Source organism: Podarcis cretensis, assembly GCF_951804945.1.
Source record: "Podarcis cretensis genome assembly, chromosome: 2".
NCBI lineage: Eukaryota > Metazoa > Chordata > Lepidosauria > Squamata > Lacertidae > Podarcis > Podarcis cretensis.
This window is the reverse complement of record NC_137171.1, coordinates 44,653,675-44,675,297: the sequence shown is the minus strand read 5'-3', so window position 1 is coordinate 44,675,297 and position 21,623 is coordinate 44,653,675. Positions and strand designations below refer to the sequence as shown.

The 21,623-nt window shown below is 43.8% G+C and overlaps 1 protein-coding gene, 1 long non-coding RNA gene and 1 pseudogene across 3 annotated transcripts in view; 2 read left to right on the top strand and 1 right to left on the bottom strand.

Moving 5' to 3' along the window:
• Window positions 1–228: 228 nt before the first annotated feature.
• Window positions 229–6,521, bottom strand: LOC307209872 (RING finger protein 11-like; annotated as a pseudogene). Its single transcript, XR_013843970.1, has 3 exons — window positions 6,146–6,521; window positions 3,148–3,317; window positions 229–1,672 (listed from the first exon to the last, which is right to left on the bottom strand). The product of XR_013843970.1 is annotated as an RING finger protein 11-like (transcript).
• LOC307209873 lies at window positions 3,768–6,135 on the top strand. Its single transcript, XR_013835779.1, has 3 exons — window positions 3,768–4,344; window positions 4,378–4,514; window positions 4,776–6,135. It is a non-coding gene; the product is annotated as an uncharacterized lncRNA (long non-coding RNA).
• Window positions 6,522–9,021: 2,500 nt separating the features above from the next.
• Window positions 9,022–21,623, top strand: part of TNPO2 (transportin 2) — a 31,841-nt gene continuing 19,239 nt past the window's right edge. The window contains exons 1-9 of the mRNA XM_079964272.1: window positions 9,022–9,180; window positions 11,649–11,764; window positions 12,132–12,207; window positions 13,423–13,572; window positions 14,439–14,545; window positions 17,861–17,994; window positions 19,300–19,381; window positions 20,623–20,745; window positions 21,120–21,238. Of these exons, the coding sequence (XP_079820398.1) occupies window positions 11,666–11,764; window positions 12,132–12,207; window positions 13,423–13,572; window positions 14,439–14,545; window positions 17,861–17,994; window positions 19,300–19,381; window positions 20,623–20,745; window positions 21,120–21,238 (890 nt within the window). The 5' untranslated portion in view covers window positions 9,022–9,180; window positions 11,649–11,665. The remainder of the gene's footprint in view (window positions 9,181–11,648; window positions 11,765–12,131; window positions 12,208–13,422; window positions 13,573–14,438; window positions 14,546–17,860; window positions 17,995–19,299; window positions 19,382–20,622; window positions 20,746–21,119; window positions 21,239–21,623) is intronic.

Here is a 21,623-nt window from a genome sequence, read left to right as displayed (position 1 = left end):
CTCAGCATGGACCCTGCAACTCTAAAATTATGCCTGATCAAAAATGGACTAAACAAGTCCATCTTTTGCAAAAGACAAAAGGTAGTACAGAAAAGAAACACTGATGATTGACCAGTAGAAGAATTATCCTTGTCAAGTGCTGCTGGCATTCATCTTAGCTGGAAAGAGTGATGGAAGAAAAGGGATATGAGCAGTCCGCTTTGCCCAAATACGTATTTCTACAAGGGATTATATGCAATCTATTTTATTTCCATTTGAATGCAACACACATCAGTTTTACTTTCAAGTGCTAGATCCTTGTTAAGGACAATGCATAATCAGAAAAGCACTTTCACGCCTCTCCACTTGCAAGGCAATAAACAGCATGACTAAGGGAAGCCTTTCCAAACAGTGGGCTTGCCGCATGGCATTAATCGCTAGCAGTTTCTTATGGGACAAGAGTCTTCATTTTGTGTAAGGCAAACAGAGTAAACATTGGGCAAACAAACAGTTTCTTTACCCTTTACAATAGTGCACTTGAATGCCTTAACCCACCATCTGTAGAGGAGGCTTTTGTACTTCATCACTAACTTACTAAAAAGCTGTTATTTAACAAATAACTCTTCTGTCTCCTTCACCTTAAAAGCATCTTAAAATCTTTACAAGCAGAAGAGAGGAAGTGAAAAGTATGTATCGTTCACTCTTAGTTGAAACATGAACCTTTTAAACAGAAGCACCCCGACTCCAACTACAGAGATCAAGCTCAAGTCCCCGCCAAGGTCACTGCTCCAAATTGCCCCCACAAAGAACTGAGACAAACCCCTTAGACTTGTTTTGTGCATTGTAGCACAAGTGCTACTGGGTAAGATTTCAATAGTGGCCAAGCTTTTAAAGACGCTTGTTTCCCACCTGGTTAAAAGAAGCATTTGTGGGGTAACGGAGAAATGCTTTTTTTTAAAAAAAAAAACAACAACACTTCTCAAAACTCCAGATTCTGCCACAAACCAACCAGAGTTGATGTGACAATGCTAAAACTCCTTTTCTGGATTTGAAATTACAAGATCTTTGCAACCAGTGCCAGCTTTAAACAACTCTCTCTTTTCGGTCAAAGAGTTGCAGTCCCCTCCCATGTAACACCCCAGACCTGTACTTGATAACTCAGTGGGGATTTAAACAGGTATGTGGGTAAGAATAGTCCTAAGGAACAATCTTGATCTTCTTAAAAAGAAAAGAACAAAACAGCATTTGTGGGTGGAGTGAAAGGACAATTCTTGCTTTGGCATTTCACCCCCAGTCTCCACCTACTCTGGTTACAATTCTCAAATATGGCACAAGTCAGCCTTTAGCACAGCCAGCCAAGCTAGAATGGTTCTGTGTTGTCATCAAGGCCTGGGATCAGATTCTCTGCCATAGGATCTTTGGTGTATCCCAGAAGTGTGCAAATAAAAGAGTGTGCCACATCCCAGCCCCCCACACAGCCAGAGCCTGGAAGCATTAACAAGAGCAGGGCACCGAGCCACCTCAGTTAGTCTCGTAGGAGGACAGAAGAGCAGCGTCAACTGGCTCCATGCAAGAAGGGCAGGTGAATGATCGCATCAGCCAGTCGTCAATGCAGTGAACGTGGTAGATGTGCAGGCAGGGCAAGAACCGAATGGGGTCTCCGTATACAAAATCCAGCATGCAGATCACACACCTGAAATCAGGCAGAGAGAAAAGGAAATGTTATTAAGACACTAAGATGGCTTCTAAAACATCTCTCGTGCATTTTCTGCCCAATTTGCCACCACATGGTAAGTTCAGGTATCCGAGTAAAGAACTACTAGCTGGCAAGTCATCTAGTCTCACTATTCCATTCTTAACAGTGTCCAATACTGGTTGTGGTGCTGGAAAGCACGCAAGCCTGTTACACACAGAGCGCTCTATCTTAAATAAGTTTGCTTTGACTTCCAAGGTTCAAGGATGACCCTCCACCTACATCTATTCCAAAACATGGACATTACCCCAGCTGAAAGTTGCTGCTGTATAGTCACATTTTATTGGATGTTTTTAAATACACACTGTCTTCATAGCAAATAACTCTTTAAGGTTAGATGGATGCAGAGGCTGAAGAGAAAATATTTCACTTTAAATATGATGCATGTTAATTTCACCTTGTGTTATATAGTTGGGAAAAATATTGCTTTGTTGGAAAAATGATGGTGGAGAACTAACTTTTGCCTAAATTAACTTTTGTATGAAGTCTGAGGAATTGAGGCAAATTAGGGTCTGAATCTACTCAAGAGATCTCAACTCAAATATGGAGTTTCTGACTTAATAAAAATATGCACAGTGGTACCTCAGGTTAAGAACTTAATTAGTTCCAGAGGTCCATTCTTAACCTGAAACTGTTCTTAACCTGAGGTACCACTTTAGCTAATTGGGCCTCCCTCCACCACACAATTTCTCTTCTTATTCTGAAGCAAAGTTCTTAACCCAAGGTATTATTTCTGGGTTAGCGGAGTCTGTAACCTGAAGCATCTGTAACCTGAAGTACCACTGTATATTGTCCCAAAGATCAACATCCACACCAGAAGACGAAAGTAGCCAATGTGACACTAATTTTTAAAATGGGATCCAGGGGGAATCCTAGAAATTACAGGCTGGTTAGCTTAACACCTGTCCTGAAAAAACTGGTAGAGAGCATTGTTAAGGATAAAATGACCAAGCATATAGAAGAACAAACCTTACTAAAGCAGACAGAAAGTGGAGTTCCACAAGAATTGGGACCTGTACTTTTTTTTAATAAAAAAAACAAAACAAGCTAGAGCAGTTAGGTGGCCGAGTTTGCTCATGACAATAAGTTGTTCAGGGTGGTTAAATCATAAAGGGATTGTGAAAAGCTCTAAAAGAACTTCTCCAAAACTGAGAGAACGAGCAAATAAATGAAAAATAATGCGGTCTGAACTGGTAGTGATTGACCAGGAATCAGACCAGGGATAGTCAACCTTTTTATGCCTAAAGTCATCATTTTTTAAAACCAAGAATTGGACAGTACAATATACCCATATTCCATTTTGGAAAGGGAATTGCTACACACTGTCAGTGGGATATGAAGTCTATATATGCATCTACTAGCAAACAGTCTCAGTGAACTGGATAAACACAAAACATTGCACATGGAAAACATACTCTTTGATTTTCTTTTCCGATGGCTCTGTGCCTGGATCAAATATTCCTTTGGGAAGATGTTGAATCAGCCCAATCCTCTGAGCTATACGGATCTGCTCCTCTTCTGTTAGTTGTGTGGCAAGACGTGCCTGGCTGGGCGTTGGGTGATATACTGGAATTGGTGCATGTTCCTAGAAATTCAGAAGACAGAGTGGCTGAGTGATTGCTACTCTTGTAACCAGCCAGTAATCAAATGGAGATAAACCCACACTCAACATACAGCAATTCAGCCGTCAACTATTCTTTCTTCACAGACCCCTATATTACTCCAGTAGAGCTAGTTATTCAACATATTTCCACAAAGGTGGCAAAAGTAAATAACCCTGCAGGCTCCTATATTTACATACTTAACTTTTCGGCATACGCAAGCTGAAACTGTCAGATAATATCTACTCTGTAGTACACCAGATGGGCTAAATCATGGTGCTGTCATGTTTCTGATTGGCATTTTAAGTTTTTACAGGGAAGTGAGCCAGCAATTGCTAACTAAACAGCAAGTTCATCATTTGCAGATGCATAAGAAGCCCTTCTGTCTGCTCTGGACTCTGGTGTTGGGATCCTTGCAGAACTAATTAACTCACCATAAAACAATCAGATCCATCTCTTGCTCCTCTATTTTGGGATGTATCTAGACAAACATTTATTGTGAGACAGTGGTCCAATAATATACTGTTAGCTTGGAATGCCCATGCCCCCAATTGCTTTCATGCAGCAGAATGCCCTTGCTCCCAAGCCACTGCATTTAAAATGAAGACATTTTAGCAAATTGCAAGTTGCCCCCATAGAGATGCATTAAATTACTGGTCTCTAAAGCAGATGATAATTGCTAGGAACATTGCCCCAATCAAGATTTGGGACATAAGAATTGCAGCGCTGGCTGAAATCAATAGTCTACCTAATTCAGCATTTTGTCTAAAAGTGGCCAGTGAAAAGCTAAAGAAGTTCAGAAGCAGAACATGATGGTAACATCCATTCTGTGTTGTTAGTAAACATTATCCAATCATCTGTAGTACACTCTTCTTAAATATGGAAGTTCCTTAGTGTATTTATCATTTGTTTATTTCCTTTAGAAAGCAATCTATAATATAATAGTGTATGGATTTTTGTGTGTGTGAAGCAGGTTTTTCATTTGTCTAATCTAATTTGTCTAATCTGCAGGTTTTTCATTTGTCTAATCACAATATGTTTCAGGAGGTAACCCAAAGAGTTTCTGAAATTAATGTGAATAAATTCCCCACACATTCTAACAGCCATCTTCCCAAGATCCACTCTGGTACTTTGAGATATGGAATCCTGATGTTTTGTTCTAGCCACCCTTTTAAACTACCGTATTTTTTGCTCTATAAGACGCACCAGACCACAAGACGCACCTAGTTTTTGGAGGAGGAAAACAAGAAAAAAAATATTCTGAATCTCAGAAGCCAGAACAGCAAGAGGGATCGCTGCGCAGCGAAAGCAGCAATCCCTCTTGCTGTTCTGGCTTCTGGGATAGCTGCGCAGCCTGCATTCGCTCCATAAGACGCACATGCATTTCCCCTTACTTTTTAGGAGGGAAAAAGTGAGTCTTATAGAGCAAAAAATACAGTAAGTTTGTGCTGCCTTTACCTTCCCCAGGTTTCAAACAGGAAGAAACCACCAGAATTTCCCTCAGTCTTTCCTAATTCTTCTTCCATAGACTGTCTGTCCCCACATTGGAGAATGCTACTCGGCAGGTATAGCAGCTTGCAAAAATGCAAGAGAAACATGCAGCTGCTCCACAATAAACCTCAGACATGGGAAAGCAAATATCAAAGGCACACAAGACAACTGTTGAAATGGACAAGACATAACAATCATGCGTGTTCTGTGTCATTTTTCTGCAGAAAGAAATGATGGTGTTATGAAATCTGACTCTGCATTCCTGGTTACCACATCTTCTAAAGATTTGTCAGGATGGTTGAAAGCACACCTAGCATAAGATAGCCTGGAGTCTAAACATTAATTTTCAACCAAGCCTATTTAGTAATTGATTGGTTATGTTCAGTACTGTACTGCTCATTGAGAGCCATTTCCCACATTAACCCAGGTTTCCCACCAAACATACAATTTGTGGGGCTGCAGTCAATCTTGGCCCACTGACAAGCATGCCTGTATGATGCCTTTACTTCAAGGCAGGTCCTGTCACATTTACATTCTACATTATAAGTTGTATGTTTCATCATGTGGAGCAGTTCACAGCTCAACATGAATTTGGGTCTCCTCACTTCAGATCCACTGCTCATTCTTATAAATCACACCACACTATTTCTGCTCCCCAGTTCTTATCTTCTATAACTGACTCATGACTTTGAGTTCTTCACCATGATTGCCCACCATGTCCCCTGCCCTATTCACACAACTCATGTTTCCATAGCTTTTTGAGAGAACCTTGACCCATGACCTCAGACTCACACACCACAGTCCAAAGGTTAAAGGGCAATACTAATGCCAATGCAAAAATATCGATTATCTTTCTGTGCTTGACACTGTTCTGTCTCCTGCTCAACGTTGTACATCCACTCCCAAGTCAATACTGGGCTTAACTCACCCCAGTAACATCCACTCTCCAGGTAACTCTCCAGGTAGGGCGAGAGGGCATCAAGCCCCATTCTTGTGTCTCCTTAGCATACCTGGATGAGGTCGGGGGTCTCCACTCTAATCTGTTATCCCAGTTTCTTTCTATAGCTACTGTTCCAGCTCACTCCGCCCTACTTACCCCAAGAACCCGGAAGCCAGAGCCAATACCCGACCCCTGCCCACCCCCAAAATGCCAGCCGAATTTCCTCGCCCCATATGTCGGCTTCCTACTCCCTTGCGTAGCAGAACCCCGTAGGCTACCCAGGGCTGGCCCCGACGCCCAGCACTACAGTCGGCGAGGCCTGGGGGAACCCGCCCCACAGCCCCCCTTTCGCCCTCCGCCCCGCAACCCCCGACCCGCTACCTGGTAGGGGGGCGGCGGGACAGGGATGGGCGGTGGAGACGGATCCCCAGGCCCAAGGCTCGCCCCGTCTCCGGTAGAGTCGTTGAGCAGCGACAGGTCATCGGCCGCCTGCGAGGAAAGGCAGCCCCCCATGCTCGCCCGAGCCCGCCCGCTCGGGGCCGCTGCCGGGTCCGGCCCGGGCAACCTCCCTCCCCCAGCTCCGGAATGGGAGGGGGGCGCAGGGGAGGAGCGGCGTGTCGCAAGTCTTATCGGGAAATGTAGTTCTAAAGACTGGATCTCCGCGCTTGCGCAGTGTGAAGCAACCCGACCGCGGAGGGATAGGGCGTAGCAGCGGAAAATAGACGGAAAGGTAAACTGGCATTCCGATAGGCAGCGATAAACAAAAGAAGCACCTTCAAACGGTATTACAGCGTAGCTTTAATTAAATCTGAACATTTCTATGCGCAGCAGAGTTTAAGTCCATAACTATTCATCTAATTACTAATTTTCATGTTTCGGTTGCGATCTACATTATGTCTGAAATAAATAGCATAAAAAGGTAGACCAACCAACCGAGTTGTTCTTGAGTGCTCGGGCTGAGGATCACATCTGAACCAGAAGAATCTTACTTCAATATTACGTGTAAAGTTTAAACTGTCTAAATCCTGCTTGGTGCATTGATTTGTTCCGGATTAGGAGACCAGGGTTCAACGCCCCCTCCCCGCGAAGCCCACTGGGTGAACCTGGGCAACACACTGCCTTTCTGCCTACTCTATCATACAGGATTGCTGTGAGGATTAAATGCGGGGGGGGGGGGTAGAGAACCGTATCTATCACCTTGAGTGCTTGGGAGGAAAAGCGGGATATGAAAATGCTACTTATATGACAGTGAATTTTTACTATGAGCCCTTGAGTTTCCTGTAATGTTCATCATAAGTTGTATCCAACACTGCTGTTCATTCATATAGACTTCCCATCCTCTCCAACTCTTCCCCCATCCAGTCATGTGCTCTCGAAATCTGCTCTGGTGGGTTTTCCAGAGCAGACTATGGGAGTAGCATAACCTTTGGCCTTTGACCATCTGTGGCCTTTTAAAAGTAGGTGGGAAGTATTTAATGTATTTTTCCTCTGGGTTTTAATGTATCTATATATAAAGGTAAAGGGATCCCTGAACGTTAGGTCCAGTTGTGGACTCTGGGGTTGTGGCGCTCATCTTTACTGGCCGAGGGAGCCGGCGTACAGCTTCCGGGTCATGTGGCCAGCATGACTAAGCCGCTTCTGGCGAATCAGAGCAGCGCACGGAAACACCGTTTACCTTCCCGCCGGAGCAGTACCTATTTATCTAATTGCACTTTTTGGCATGCTTTCGAACTGCTAAGTTGGCAGGAGCAGGGACCGATCAACGGGAGCTCACCCCGTCACGGGGATTCAAACCACTGACCTTCTGATCAGCAAGCCCTAGGCTCTGTGGTTTAACCCACAGCGCCACCCATACCTTGCTTTGCAAACGTGATCCGTGCAGCAGGCACATTCGCAACCTGCAGTGCTCAGTGTGCGCAGATGCCCGACATGATTTGGTGTTTCTGTGCATGCACCAAAACCAGGAAGTAACCCGTTCTGATACTTCCAGGTACGGCGCGGTCTGCAATCCCAAAACACGCAACCCACAGCGTTCATAACTCTAGGTATGACTGTAGTCACTTTGGGTTGCCCTGGGAAAGATAGGGAGACTAACAAATATAATAATAATAATCCCATAATACAGAATCATCAACCTGATACATGCATGGACAGTTACCTTGTCATGTACTGTACAAGAAACATATATGCAATAAAAGAGCGCCATACATGTGACAATCGAACAGCCTAGCCCTAAGCATTGTCACATCTTATACAAACAAGATTATAATGTTTAGTTATAAATAATAGTTTATAATGAAGCTGTCGGCAAATGTGACAGCCTGGTAGCCTATTTGGAAGCAAGGGTTTGCCCCCTGAAGCATGGGCGTAGCCAAGGGGGGGCAGGGAGGGGCGGCTGCCCCCACAAATCAATAAAAATACATAGCTGAGGTTCTCCCCCCTCTAACCAAAATCCTGGCTACGCCGGTGCCCTGAAGCCCCCTACCACGGGGGTTTTGCCCATCTTTGAGCAGGCGGCCATGATCTGTTGCTTGCACGGGGCTGCTCCCCGTGTGGTTTGTTTGATCGCTCCCAACTCTGTAATCTTTTTACGTTTCTCTGCCAACATTATTTGAAGATAGCACTGCATATGCTCCGTAGAACGTAATGGGCACGCCTCCTCCCCCTCCTCCAGAAATATGCATCCACGAGACTCCGTGTCTTATACCGACAAAAGGCGGCGCCACCCGGCCCGGCTCGGAGTCCGGGTCAGGCTAGACGCGCCAGCCCGGCCACGTGGGCGGGGACAGCCTCCCTAGCCCAACGGCCGCTTGAACTCCTTTTTCCCTTCGGTGACACCGCCTGCTACACTGAGCACAGAAAGGCGCCCGGTGGCTCTTGCAAAAAGAACTGTTTGCTTGCGTTTTTAGGTAGACGCGAAGCTCTTAGTTTTTTCCCCCAGCCAACGGAAGTTTGCACCGGAAGAAAAACTTTAAAAACAAGCGAAACGAAATCTCTTCGGGGTGACAACGTGCAGCTGGGCGACAGAGTCAAGCCTCCCGCCGTCTGGCTTTGTAGCGCTTCATCAGCGGCCAAGTTAGGTTGCACGACATGACGTCAGCCACCTGCCTCAAAGCGCCGCGCTTCCATCCGGACTAGTGGACGGAGGGAGGAGAGGGCGTGGCTACCGCCCTTTCTCCCGAGCCACGTGATGTGCTTGCTTTGCCCTCGTCTATAGACGTGCGCGAGCGGGTCCTCTGCTCCTCCCCTTTTTCTTTCCTTTTTCCCCTATTGGTCTTAGTCACGTGAGCGGCAGAGACGGCGGCCGGCCCGGCTCATCGCCCGCGTGTCGCGTTCGTCTTGCCGCCCCCACCTTCTTCTTCCCTCCTTCGGCGCCGAAGCCGCGGCCTGAACCTGGGCACGCGGGAACCGGGCAGGTACAGCGCCGGGGTTCCCTGGGCGCGCGTGGGAAGCTCGGTGGTTGGGGCGCGCCGTGAGCGGGCGTGTGAGGGGATGGCGCGAGGCTCCCCCGGCTTCGGCCTAGGCAGGGATTTCGCGAAGGCGAAGCCTTCAAGGAGCCGGGCTTGGGCGGGCGGCTGGCTGGCTGGCGGGGGTTAGGTCGCCCAGCGGCTGAGGAGGCAGGGCGGGAGTGAGGCGGAATCTGAAACGGCCCGGTCGTGGGCGGCGAGGCGGGCGGGGGGGGGGCCGAGTTGGCCGGGCCTGATCTGATTGAGGCGAGACGTTGCCGGCTAAGCTGCTGGGCTGCTCCGGCCCAACATGGCTTTGAGGGAGGGGCGTGAGGGCTTCCGCGGTGGTCAGCGGGGCCCTGGGCAGCTGCGCTTCTCACGCTTCCTCTGTGTGGGAGGTGGTGCTGCAGAGCCCAAGGCGGGAGCCGGGAGAGCCTCGCCGAAGAACTGTTCGCCCGGCACACGCTTAAACAGAAAGAGCCCCGGCGGACCCTCCAGTCCAGCGCCTTGTTTCTAAAAGCGACTAGAAAGCTCAAACCATCCATCAACCACCCATCTCCCACTATACGTTTCGTCCCCACCCAGAAGGCAGCTGGTACTTAAAAGCACACAGCCTCTTAAGCATGGGCGGGGGGTGGGGAGGCCTTCCGTTTGGTGATTAGAAACTGTTGGTTGATCTGTCACCTCTAATATTTACATCTCTGAGATGACGGAAGAGAAGGTTAAAATCTGGAATTGGAATAGATGTGCTGGAGAGTCCCGCATTTTGGCTCGGCTCTTGTTGGCTCTCGCCTGATACCTTGTACAGTACTCCATTTCCTTGCTGTAAGCACGTGTCTCCCCAGCTATGTGGAGTCTTTGCACGGTCCTCTTTCATGCCCTCATTCTGAAGTATTAAGAGTATGTCCAGTCCCAATGTAATGGAAGCAAAATAGCCCTGCTTGTTGATCATAACTGTTCACTCCTTCAAAAATCAAAATTGGAATAGAGGGGAGTGAAAAGCTTACAAAATGATTTGTTTGTATGAGCGGGTAGTTTCTGGGTATCAAACTGGATTTTTTTAAAGGGAGGTGAGTACTCTCACACTTGAGTGTAATAGATGTGGAGCACTCAACCTCTAATACATTTTGAAGAGTCACAAACGCACAGTTATAGGTATTGGATTGTGCAGTGTTGTGTCAGAGGCCTTATTAAGTGGATGCTTGTGGAAGCTGTGCAGTTACATTTCATGTGGAAATCAAAACAATAATAGGTGATCTATATGAGGAAAAACATTTTGCTTGATACAAAATAGCATATTTAGACCTTAGAAAATATGTCTTAGAAGCAGAACATTGCCGGAAGTTGTCAGAATTGCATGCAACAAATGGGTAACAACTAGGCATTATATACTGTAGTATGATACATGGGTGATTACTAATATCAAACAAAGTCATCCCTCACATCAACATTCTTTGCTATCTTTAGGTATAATATCTTTCATTTATTTCAGTGAAACCTGTCTACTATATATTGCCATAGGGGAGAGCCTTGAGCAAGTTCCTCCCATGTTCTATGGATGCTCTCTGATGAGTCATACATAGATCTTGACTATGCTGCCAAAAATGGGTTTTCTAGCACTTTCTAAGGACCTTGCTCTGTTGCATATCTTTTTTGGTAAAACTTATTTTTAGATGTTTTCATTTATATTGTCTTAAGCACAGTGTTCAAAACTCCCATTGTTCTAGGCGCCTTTTGCGACAGGGAATTTCATTAGTGTAAGCAGTTGCTAAGCACTGGGTGCAGTACTGTGCCTAAGGTTTCAGATTAAAACTTCAGAGTGGAAGGAAAGGAAGACCTTTTTCTGCTTCCCCACTTCCAGCTACTCTCTGAAGACTGGAGGATCAGACCATGTGAAATATTTTAGCTGCAGTTCATTTATTTTCAGCTTTGTATTGTTATAAAAAGTGTGCCCAGACATTCCATTTTTGCGCCCATATCCTAGGTTTAAGCTGCCATAATATATCAGTTTCTAACACTGCTTAAGCGGTCACATTTGTGCTTGTGGAGAAGTATAGCAACTTATGCATGTGAAGTCCAGGTGCAATATTGTATAGTGGACAAGTTTTTCTGGTACATGGGAAATCACTCCATCTATGATGTTTGTGCAAATCACTGTCTCTCCATCTTGCCCACCTCACAGAGTTATGGATCTAAATGAATCCTGTCTTTTGTGGGCCTCAAATACCAATTTGCCATCTAGCTTGTACAAATATAAGCAAGCATTGGCTGATTACCTAGGTTACCTGAATTTTGATTGCAAATGAAGGTGCTCTCAGATGTGTACAACATGTAGTTTTGCTTCTTAGTTTGGTGATGTTTGCAGTCATAAGACAATGAGCTGAAGTGTAGCTCTGCTGTCGTGCTAATATACTATATTATTCTTTATCATTCTACAGATAGGCAGCTTCCCATCATGGACTGGCAGCCAGATGAACAGGGCCTCCAGCAAGTGCTTCAGTTACTCAAAGACTCTCAGTCTCCAAACACAGCAACACAGCGTATTGTTCAAGATGTATCCTTGAATAATCAAAGTTGCCATAGAAAGTGGCATAAGAGAAAACATTTCTCATGAACTGCAAAGGGAGCAGGAAACAATAAGCCATGTTATATCTAGTAAAACAATCAGAAGTAAATTGTGAGATAAACAAATGTTATAGAATAGTCTATTCTTAAATTAAATTATATGTTTGGGAATGCGAGCAGGAACAGGTGCATTAGTCTTGGAAACTATATTGGGTCAGTATTGTATGAGAAAAGAAGAGTCCAACATTTTTAGCATAAGAACATTTGAAAAATCAGTAAAATCATTATGTATAGAGTCTTGAAAACCCTTTATTAGTAGAAAATTTTAAGAATTGATTCTTTAACAAATGTTACAGAAACTGAAGCAGCTGAACCAGTTTCCTGATTTCAATAACTACTTGATATTTGTATTGACACGACTGAAATCTGAGGGTATGTCGGTTACATCTGTCACGATGAAAGTTTGAGAAAAACGTCGTGGTATCTTGCCTTTATTGTATAATATCAAGGATTTAACTGCTAATTTAGATTTATGGCAGAATAATGTATTTGCTTGATTGATACCTGTTTTGCTTCAGAAAGTACTATCTGGTGTAGAGGTTGGAAAAGGTTCCCTTTCCCTTTGGTGCTGAACTAGAAATTGTTTTTGTTCTCTGTTCTGCCTTGCTATGAAAAGTGAGTCAAATTCTAGCAAGGAATTCAACTGTCAGAATTTTGCCAGACATTGATAATCTTCATCTTTTTTTACAGTGGAGATTATACTGCTTTCTTTTGGTGGGAGGGGGTGCAGAAAGAATGTAAGGATTAATACATAAGTTTGGTTTTGGGTGTCTGTGTGTGTATATTTATAATGAAAGGGTCTGCACAGGAGGGTAGGAATGCAAGCCCATTGTAAACACACAGATGACCAGTAAGGGACCTTGTAGAATAGATAAAGATAAAGGTGCTCTGTTTCTATGGTGACCAGAGGTGTCCAGTTTTTAACTGCTTTTTAGCCATGCCCAAAGAAATGAAATTATTTGGATCACTACATATCCTGTGCTCTGTAAGCTCCTGTCAATCAGCTGATAGATTGGATGAGCTGATGGGCGGTGCCTGCAAGTCACCTTTTGGCCCAGCTGTGTCTTCCTGCCCAACACCTGACGTGGCTTGGCAAAGGTGACCTCTTGGGCCAAATGGTGAAGGCCTAAATAGGCCTATGGGCCAGAGTCTCCCCACTGCTGGATTTTAGGAGGAACAGGTCCTACAGAAGCATCCCATTGCAACTCACTTTGGCAAGGGGGATATAAGAGCGCTACTGGGAGTGTGTCTGAATAGAAATAGCATACCTGCAGCATATCCAGGTGTCAACAAAGTAGAGCATTATTTGTGTTCATATACAGTTCTGAAAATGCTAAGGAACCACAGTATGTAGAATGAAAAAAATGCATAATGCTTGTTAAGTTAATGAGTAAAATCCTATCGAATGATTGCATTACTGTTTCAGTTCATGATTATCGAGGAATATCTAGTGATCCTCGTTTCCCCCCTGCATCTCTGCTTAGGTCACCATTATTACTGTGGGGTTGTTGGTTTTTGTACCTTCCTGTGTACAGTATATTGGGTCTTAGAGAATTAATTTCTTTTCTCCAAAATCTTTCTAAACAGATGAGCCAACTCGTTCTCTGAGTGGTCTGATCCTGAAAAATAATGTGAAGGCTCATTACCAGAGCTTCCCCCAACCTGTTGCTGAGTTCATTAAGCAAGAATGTCTTAACAACATAGGGGATGCTTCCTCTCTTATTAGAGCTACCATTGGTGAGTACTGGAGAAAGGGTGGCAGGGATTGGGGGAAGCATGTGTTTGTGTTTTTTCAAGGAAGTTGAAAGTGTATTCTTGAGTAGTGTTTGTATTCTTACACTGGGCAAAGCATTTGCAGGGTGGGAAAAGAGTTACGTTAGTGTTTTCAGTGCTGTTTGCATTCTCAATGAGAGATAAGTCTCTAAATAGAAGATGCTGCTTTTACTTGCAGTTAATTCAAGTAAGTGAGTGGGAATTTTACTAACTTTTTGTGTAGGTGCATATATAAATAGTAGATGATGCTCATGAACATGGTGAAGCGAGCTGAGTGCAGAGGTGGGAAGGTTGACATAGGACTATGATATTAAGGTCGTGTGTGGGTGAAGGGTGTCTGTGGCAAATATGCTTGTGTAAGCTGCAAAATATTCTCTTTTCCCCTGTTTCTTAGCTTCCTCAAACCAAATAAGCAAAATATACATGCTTGTGGGAAGGATATGCACAATTAATTTTTGAATTACTTAGAGATACCAACTGTTGCTGGCTTTCTAAGATTGTTAAGTGTCAGTGAGTTCAGCACTCCTGGCAACTCCAATGCATAGGGCAAGGAGGGCAAGCCAAATGCTTTCACTCTACTGCAGGAGACCTCAGAGCAGTTCACGGATCAGCTCAAAGTATTCTAGAGGCAGCTTTCAGTTCAAAGGCCAAATACTATAGATGACTGATTGGTAGAAGCATCTCATAGAGCCTTGATTTGGATCATAGTTTCGGTCAGAAGTATTAAATTCTGTTGCTTTTGAAAGTTCAAGGGAGAGTTGGTGGGTACAAGAAGTTAAACTGGGCTTGTGATGTGATATTGAACTGCAGCCTGTTCTTTCTCTTGGTAGGTATTCTTATTACCACCATTGCTTCCAAAGGAGAGCTGCAGATGTGGCCAGAACTTCTGCCCCAACTTTGCAACCTGCTGAACTCTGAGGACTACAATACATGTGAAGTGAGTTTAATTGCAATAGGTTAATAATTGATAATAGGCAACAAGATTGTGTAAGTAATTACTTTTTTAGCATGACTGGCTGTAGCACAGCAATCTTGTACCACAACTTACTAATGTAATTTGCATCCCAATCCTATGCATGTCTACTCTGATGTAAGTCTTGTAGAGTCACAGGTAAGGGACTGCTACTCTGTAGGTTCTCCTGAATCTCTCAGCAGCTTTCAATACTGTTGACCATGGTATCCTTCTGGATCATTTCTCAGGGTTAGGCTTAAGAGACAGTTTTACAGTGGTTCTCATCCTTTCTGGAGGTATAGTTCCAGAAGGTGGTCCTGGAGAACTTCTGCTGTACCCCATGGCTGTTGGTTTAAGGGTCCATTTTGTCCCACTTCAGCTTGACACCTACAGTGGTGCCTCGCAAGACGAAAAGAATCCGTTCCGCGAGTCTCTTCGTCTAGCGGTTTTTTTGTCACGCGAAGCAAGCCCATTGACAGATTAGCGCTATTAGCGGTTTAGCAGCTTAGCGGATAAGCGGCTTAGAAAAGGGGGGGGGGAACAAAACCCGCAGGAACTCGCAAGACATTTTCGTCTTGCGAAGCAAGCCCATAGGAAATTCGTTTTGCGAAGCACCTCCAAAACGGAAAACTCTTTCATCTAGCGAGTTTTCCGTCTTGCGAGGCATTCGTCTTGCGGGGCACCACTGTACATGAAATTGTTGGGGGAGGTCCTCTGGGAGTTTGGGCTACAGTGTCATCGGTATGCAAATTATGTCCGGTTCTACCTCTTATTTCCATCTTCTGATCCTAGGGAGGCTGTTGAAATTCTTCACTGGTGTTTGGAGGTGATTCTGGGGTGGCTGAGGGTGAACAAAGCTCAGGCTAAATCCAGATAAGACAGAGGTACCGTAGGTAGGGCGGTTCTCCAGAAGGTGGTTTACAACTGGTTCTTGATGGAGTTGCATTGTTAAGTGCGCAGGTTGAGCACTGTTGTGGCCTTAGCCCTGGCTGGGAAAGCTCAGGTGGCAGTGGTGTCCAGGAATATGCTTTACCAGCTAGACTGGTGTGCCAGCTTGCAGTTCTAGCTGGACAGACTGGGCCATGGCTGACTTATTCATGCTCTAGTCATATCTGGGTTTGACTGCTGCCATGTTTGTGAAGATGTCATTAAAGCCTATTCAGAAACTTCAGCTGGTCCAGAATGTGACTGACTGAGTTCTGTTAAGAGCTGGGCGATTGGCTCACAAAACACCATTACTGTACCAGCAGTACTGGTTACTGATGCATTTCCGAGCCCAGTTAAAGTGCTGATTATATCCTTTATGTTGATTACAACCATTAAACAGAAGTACAAAATATAAAGTAGTACAAAATTAATATAGTAGAACCAATTATGCGTTATTAAAACTGACAAGCTAAGAACTAACCATCTTTACAAATCTAAGAAATATTACATTCAGGTATATTGCCAGCTGTTCAGTAATTGATTTATTAGACCATTTAAAGAATATTCTCAAAAGGGTCCATAAGATCGACTAGGAAACTGTCTCTTAAGGAGCTAAATTATGCTTTCGATAACCCCTTGATAACATCTATAGTAGAAGAACCCATGATAGACTGTTTCCAAAGGACTGAACCTATCCTTCAAGGGACCATTGGCAAATCTCGTGCCTAGGATCTTAAGAGGGTAAACAGTGCCAGCAAAACTGTTCTTCTGTATTTTGATAGTTAGAAAGTTTAGATAAGGAGTTGTGATCAGTGTTCGAAATTCACCAGGCGCCAGGGACATTTTGTACCTGGCTGTTGGCCACTTGCATCCAAGTGAAGATGCCCAGGTGCCAGGATGGCACCTGATGTTTCCACCATCTGGAGGTGCATGTCTGGGGATCAGATCCTTGGATCTTGACTGTTTTCACACACTAGCAACACGTTCTGTAGAATTCTATTTGTTTATTCCATCTGCACAATCAGAATGAATTTCAGGAACCAAAAAGTGATATTTAAAAATATGGCTTTGAAGCTGTCTGACCCCCAAATGGCAACTAACCCTGGTTTAAGGAGCCATTTGACACCTAGCTTAAATTTCTGAGTTTCTAACACTGGTTGTGATCTTTAAAACCTTAAATGGTTTGTATCCCATATATTTGAAAGTCTGCCTACACCTGTACCAACCTTCTCACTATTTGAGTTCAACAGTGGAGGCCCTTCTTGTTTTCCCCACACCAATAATAATTACATTGGTTAGTATGAGAGAGCGACAGAGAACACATTTTCCATTGTAGCCCCACAGCTTTGGAATCTTTTCCAGTTGGGTTCCACCAGACTATTAACACTGTGCAGATCTTTTGGAAAGACCTGAAAACCTGCCCCTTTTCAGTGGCTTTTAGTTGAAAGAGTTTTATTGAGTTTTGCTACTGTGTTGGCTGTTGGTTTTGTTGGTTACTGGTTTGTTTTAATATATAATTGTATATTAGTATTTATGTTAGTGTTTCTATTGGAAGCCTCCTTCCAATAGAAGGAGCTTTTACTCTTTTGAGAAAGAGAGTTTACTCTTGAAGGAGGTATGTTAATACAGTGAAATTATATGTGTGTATATGTGTGTAGGAGCATATCCTTAAAAGATTAAATGTGAATTTTAAGACTGTTTTTTATTAAATAAAACAGTTTATTACTAGGTGGCTATTCACCTAGCCTGACAGAGATGTAATTTTCATATGACATAAGTGTTCTTTCTGTATGCAATGGCATCCAAATAGCACGGCTACTCCACTGTTAGTGTTATGGACCAATTTTTCATTAACCCAGTAGGAACCCTGAATTAATCTGGGTGGATAAGGTAGGGTGTATGAAAAGGGAGCAATTTTGAGCTGTGTTCTAAGGGTGAGGTCAGAGATTATTAATCTAAAGCCATTTTCGTTTTCAATTTGAAGTTCCCTACCCTGTTCCAGGAATATTCTAGCCCCCAGCCAAACTTGCCACCATCATTTTTTCTTCAGATAGGCTTTTTCTCTTTAAAAACAATCCTATTGCTACATCTCTTGTAGCATCCCTCGCTATTTAGGCAATTAGTTGGCATATATCAGACTGTTGCGTAGGAAGTCTGGCTGAGGGTAGGAGGACAACACGTTCTTTCAAATTGGCAGTCTGTCACTTAGATGGTTTTCCTTTGGCATAGACCTCAAAATGAATGTAGCTCATGCCAGAAGAGCAATTTGAGCATTGAAAGTCTAGCTATCATTGTCAGATTTAAATGCTCAGATGCACTTTGCCTGTTTCCTAACCTCACATATTTGGTGGCGACTATTTCTATGTCCTCTAGGGAGCTTTTGGTGCCTTACAGAAGATCTGTGAAGATTCTGCTGAGCTCCTGGACAGTGATGCTCTCAACCGGCCTCTTAATGTTATGATTCCAAAGTTCCTCCAGTTTTTCAAGCACTGCAGCCCCAAGATTAGGTATGTAGCTGCTGTGCTACTGATTCTTGTTCTATGCTCCAAAACCTGAGGATGTGCTCTTGTTGAATATTGTACATGTGGTGGAGTTGCCCTCCTTATCCAGGCAGCATCGGAAGTAAAGAATGGTTTGACAGACTTGGCCAAATTGCAAAATTGTCATGTAAAGGAAGGTTTATTGTAAAGTGGCATCCTTTACTTTTGGAAGTGTGATTGTTACACTGATAGCTGTATACTGTATATAATGTAATTGTTATTGTAAATACATTTTATGTTTGTATGCAGTCCTTATAGTAGTAATCTTCTTCTTCTTCTTTGGCAATCACTTGTAGCTGAGTAAGATAGTAATAATAAAACATAACTGACCAAAAACCCCACAAACAAATCATTGACTAAGCAGCATAATGGCTTAGTTCAGACATGTATCAAATAGGCCATGATTTATTAGACTTTGGGGCCCAGTGTTTGTGCCCACATCCTCCTTCCTCTATCGCACCTTCTTCCTTTCTTGCATCAGAATATTTGCAGGGTTAATTAAACCACAGTTTCCAGTTATAACTGAATCTCTGCCTGTAAACCAAAATATGAAGGCCTAATCTGATGTTGGTTTCATGTCCTGATTTGTAATGGATTAAACTGCACTTTTCCTGTTCAGATGTAATTGGAAACTGGCTTAATAAACCCTGGGAGTATTGAATTCCAGAGTGATGGGGAGGAAGCATGTGGGCACAAGGCTCATTCTTGGCCAGATAGATAGATAAATCTGTCCTAACCAGTCCTGTGTCTCCAGTAATTCACTTCCAATTAGAGATGGAAATGTAAAAGGCAATAAAATGTTGCCTATTCTGCGAACCCATTATTTGAGGTCTGTGGGAAAAGCCCTGTTGCTGGTCCTACCAGTGAATCTGGCCAATGGAATGGCGACTTGTGAAAGGACCTTTTTCATAGCAGTGCACCAATTGTGTAACTACTTCTATGGACAAGTGCATCTGTCCCATGCATTGTTGGCATTTAAATGCAGACTAAAGTTATATACATTGCTCAGGCCCTTGGCACATGAATGCCTACTGCAGTCTTGGTTGCTGGCTTCTGCATTTGATTTTTAATGAGGTGTTGTATATGTTATTTTAAGTCAGAAATTAAAATTGACATAAATGTTGATTTTTGGCTTGTTTACATTGCAAAACTGTTCCTTGGTACCCAGAAAAAACTGCAATTAAGTTAACAGAATGCATTGATGTTCACTTATTGGAGGTAAGTAGTAATTGCTTGGTCAAGTGGTTTCAGCTGTCTTTACTGTCTCTTTAGGTCCCATGCCATTGCATGTGTTAACCAGTTCATCATGGAAAGGGCCCAGGCCTTGATGGATAACATAGACACCTTCATTGAGGTGAGATGGATTTCTCTTCTCCAGTTGTGGGTATTGAAAGCTGAAGCATCACAGTCCATGACTATTTATTAGGCACAGAGTTCTGGGACTTAATACCCGTAAGGGATGCTCTTGATGTTAGCTGGTCTATCAAGAAATTCTTGAATGTTTGCCACTGACCTCTGTGCATTTATAGATCCTGCATAATGTTCTAGGGTATACACGAGTTCACCCATTGCCCTTGCCAGACCCCTTTGGCCTCATTGTTGCCCTATGCAAACAAAGTGATTTACTGAAAGTGCTCCCCTGTAGCTGCATAGTGGCAGGGAAAGTTAACAGGAGCAGTTGAGCAGTTTTTCAGAGAAATGTATCCATAATTTGTTGATCTACCTTCTTGAGGAAACACCTAATATGGTCCTAGAAATTCCTGAATTCCCCAGATCACCGTTTGTGTTAGCCTAGCACAATGACTTTGAATCTTCTCAACTGTTTGTTCATTTTACTTTTTTTAGGCCAGTTTTTCCTCTCAGCCCTCGTAATATCTGCATTTTGCCTCCTTTTGTAAATGTAGGGAGTGCCAGATCTTAAAGCTTTTGTCCACTTCTTAATAAGATCTTTTTTTAAAAAAAAAGGAAGATAAGGATTTTTAACACTTGCATCCTAAGCTTTCTCGTGTCTCAGTGACTTCTTTCTACTGCAGTAACATATCCATGGCCAGAGGCAGCCTTAGGAAATACAGGCTCCAGTACAGAGAGAAAGGTATTTGGTTCTTAACACCAACATACTCCTTTGCTTCAGGCCTAGTCAAACATAGTATGGCCCTAGCTATGCTTCCTGAGACCAATGTTTCTGTTGTATCGTGCTACCACTGCAGGCATTGTCTGTAAAAACCTCAAAATGTTCATAGGCTAGAACATATAGTTGGTCCTCTCTACTTTGTATGCTTTTTGGTTGTGTTCCTCTTATATACACCAATTGTCTACTAACTGTGTGTCATTTTGTTACCACACCTCCACTTGCCAAAAATACTAAGCTTGCAGAGAACTTAAGAGTTCACAGGCAAAATAAGCACATTTGTGTATTTATTGGCACAAGAGCCCTGAGCATAATGCTTCTCTGCTGTCTGGCCAAGTTGCAGCAAGTCTAGAAGAACCATCTCTGTGTTGGAAGGCACAGGTTTGGGCCAGTTGAAGGGGATGGTGTTTGATTCTTAGCCAAATTCTTTTGAATGTGTGAATGTTAACTCTGCCTGCTCTTGGCAGCACCTGTTTGCTCTGGCAGTAGATGAAGATCCTGAGGTTCGAAAGAATGTTTGCCGAGCACTGGTGATGCTGCTAGAGGTGCGGATTGATCGATTGATCCCTCACATGCATAGTATCATCCAGGTAAGTGCCTTTTTTCTACGGAGCAGGTCCTCTTAAAATGCTGCCTTGCCTTTGTTTGTTTCAGCCACTAGGACTCTAAATGATATATCTAGAAGTGCCACCAAGTCTGCCAGAAGGTGATGGGAGCTGATTTGGGATTTCATCTCTTGATAGCATTCCATGTTAGTGGATCAATACTGTGACTGAGTAGGCATAATTATGCCACTTGTTCAGTGGAGGGTTTACTTCATGCATTGATGCCGCTGACCTGGCATGTCACAGCAAAATGCTGCTGTATTTTGATGGTAAAGTCATCGTTCTATGAGACAGATGCAGCAAAGGCAGTAGCTGTCTCTGATCCAAAGTTACATGTTGGTCCTCTTGTTTCCTTCCAGTACATGTTGCAGAGGACCCAGGATAGTGATGAGAATGTGGCGCTGGAAGCGTGTGAATTCTGGTTGACCCTGGCCGAACAACCCATCTGCAAGGAGGTGCTCTCTTCACACCTGGTGCAGTGAGTAGCTTTGCCTCTGCAGTACTAGCATTCTAAGTTGCGTGTTATGAAGCCCAGTTTTACTTTGCTTCCTGGTTGACTTAAGTCATGGCTAGGGGCTACCACCCCTGCTTACTCCATTCACCAACCCTTTTGTTGATCCTCCACCAATCCAATTCCTCCTTCCTTTACACCTGACCAATCTCCATCCCTTTAGATCTCACTCATCCCCTGAGCCCCACCCCCCTTTTAAGGAAGGGGAGATGGTTTAGCAAACTATTCTGAAGCACCTTCCCCACTTCATTAAATAGCTCGCCTGGGCCACCTGGCACCCATGCTGCTTGCCTGCTTGATGTCCTTTCACCATGCTGGCTACCATGCAAAATGCAGCATGACAGCAGCCTTA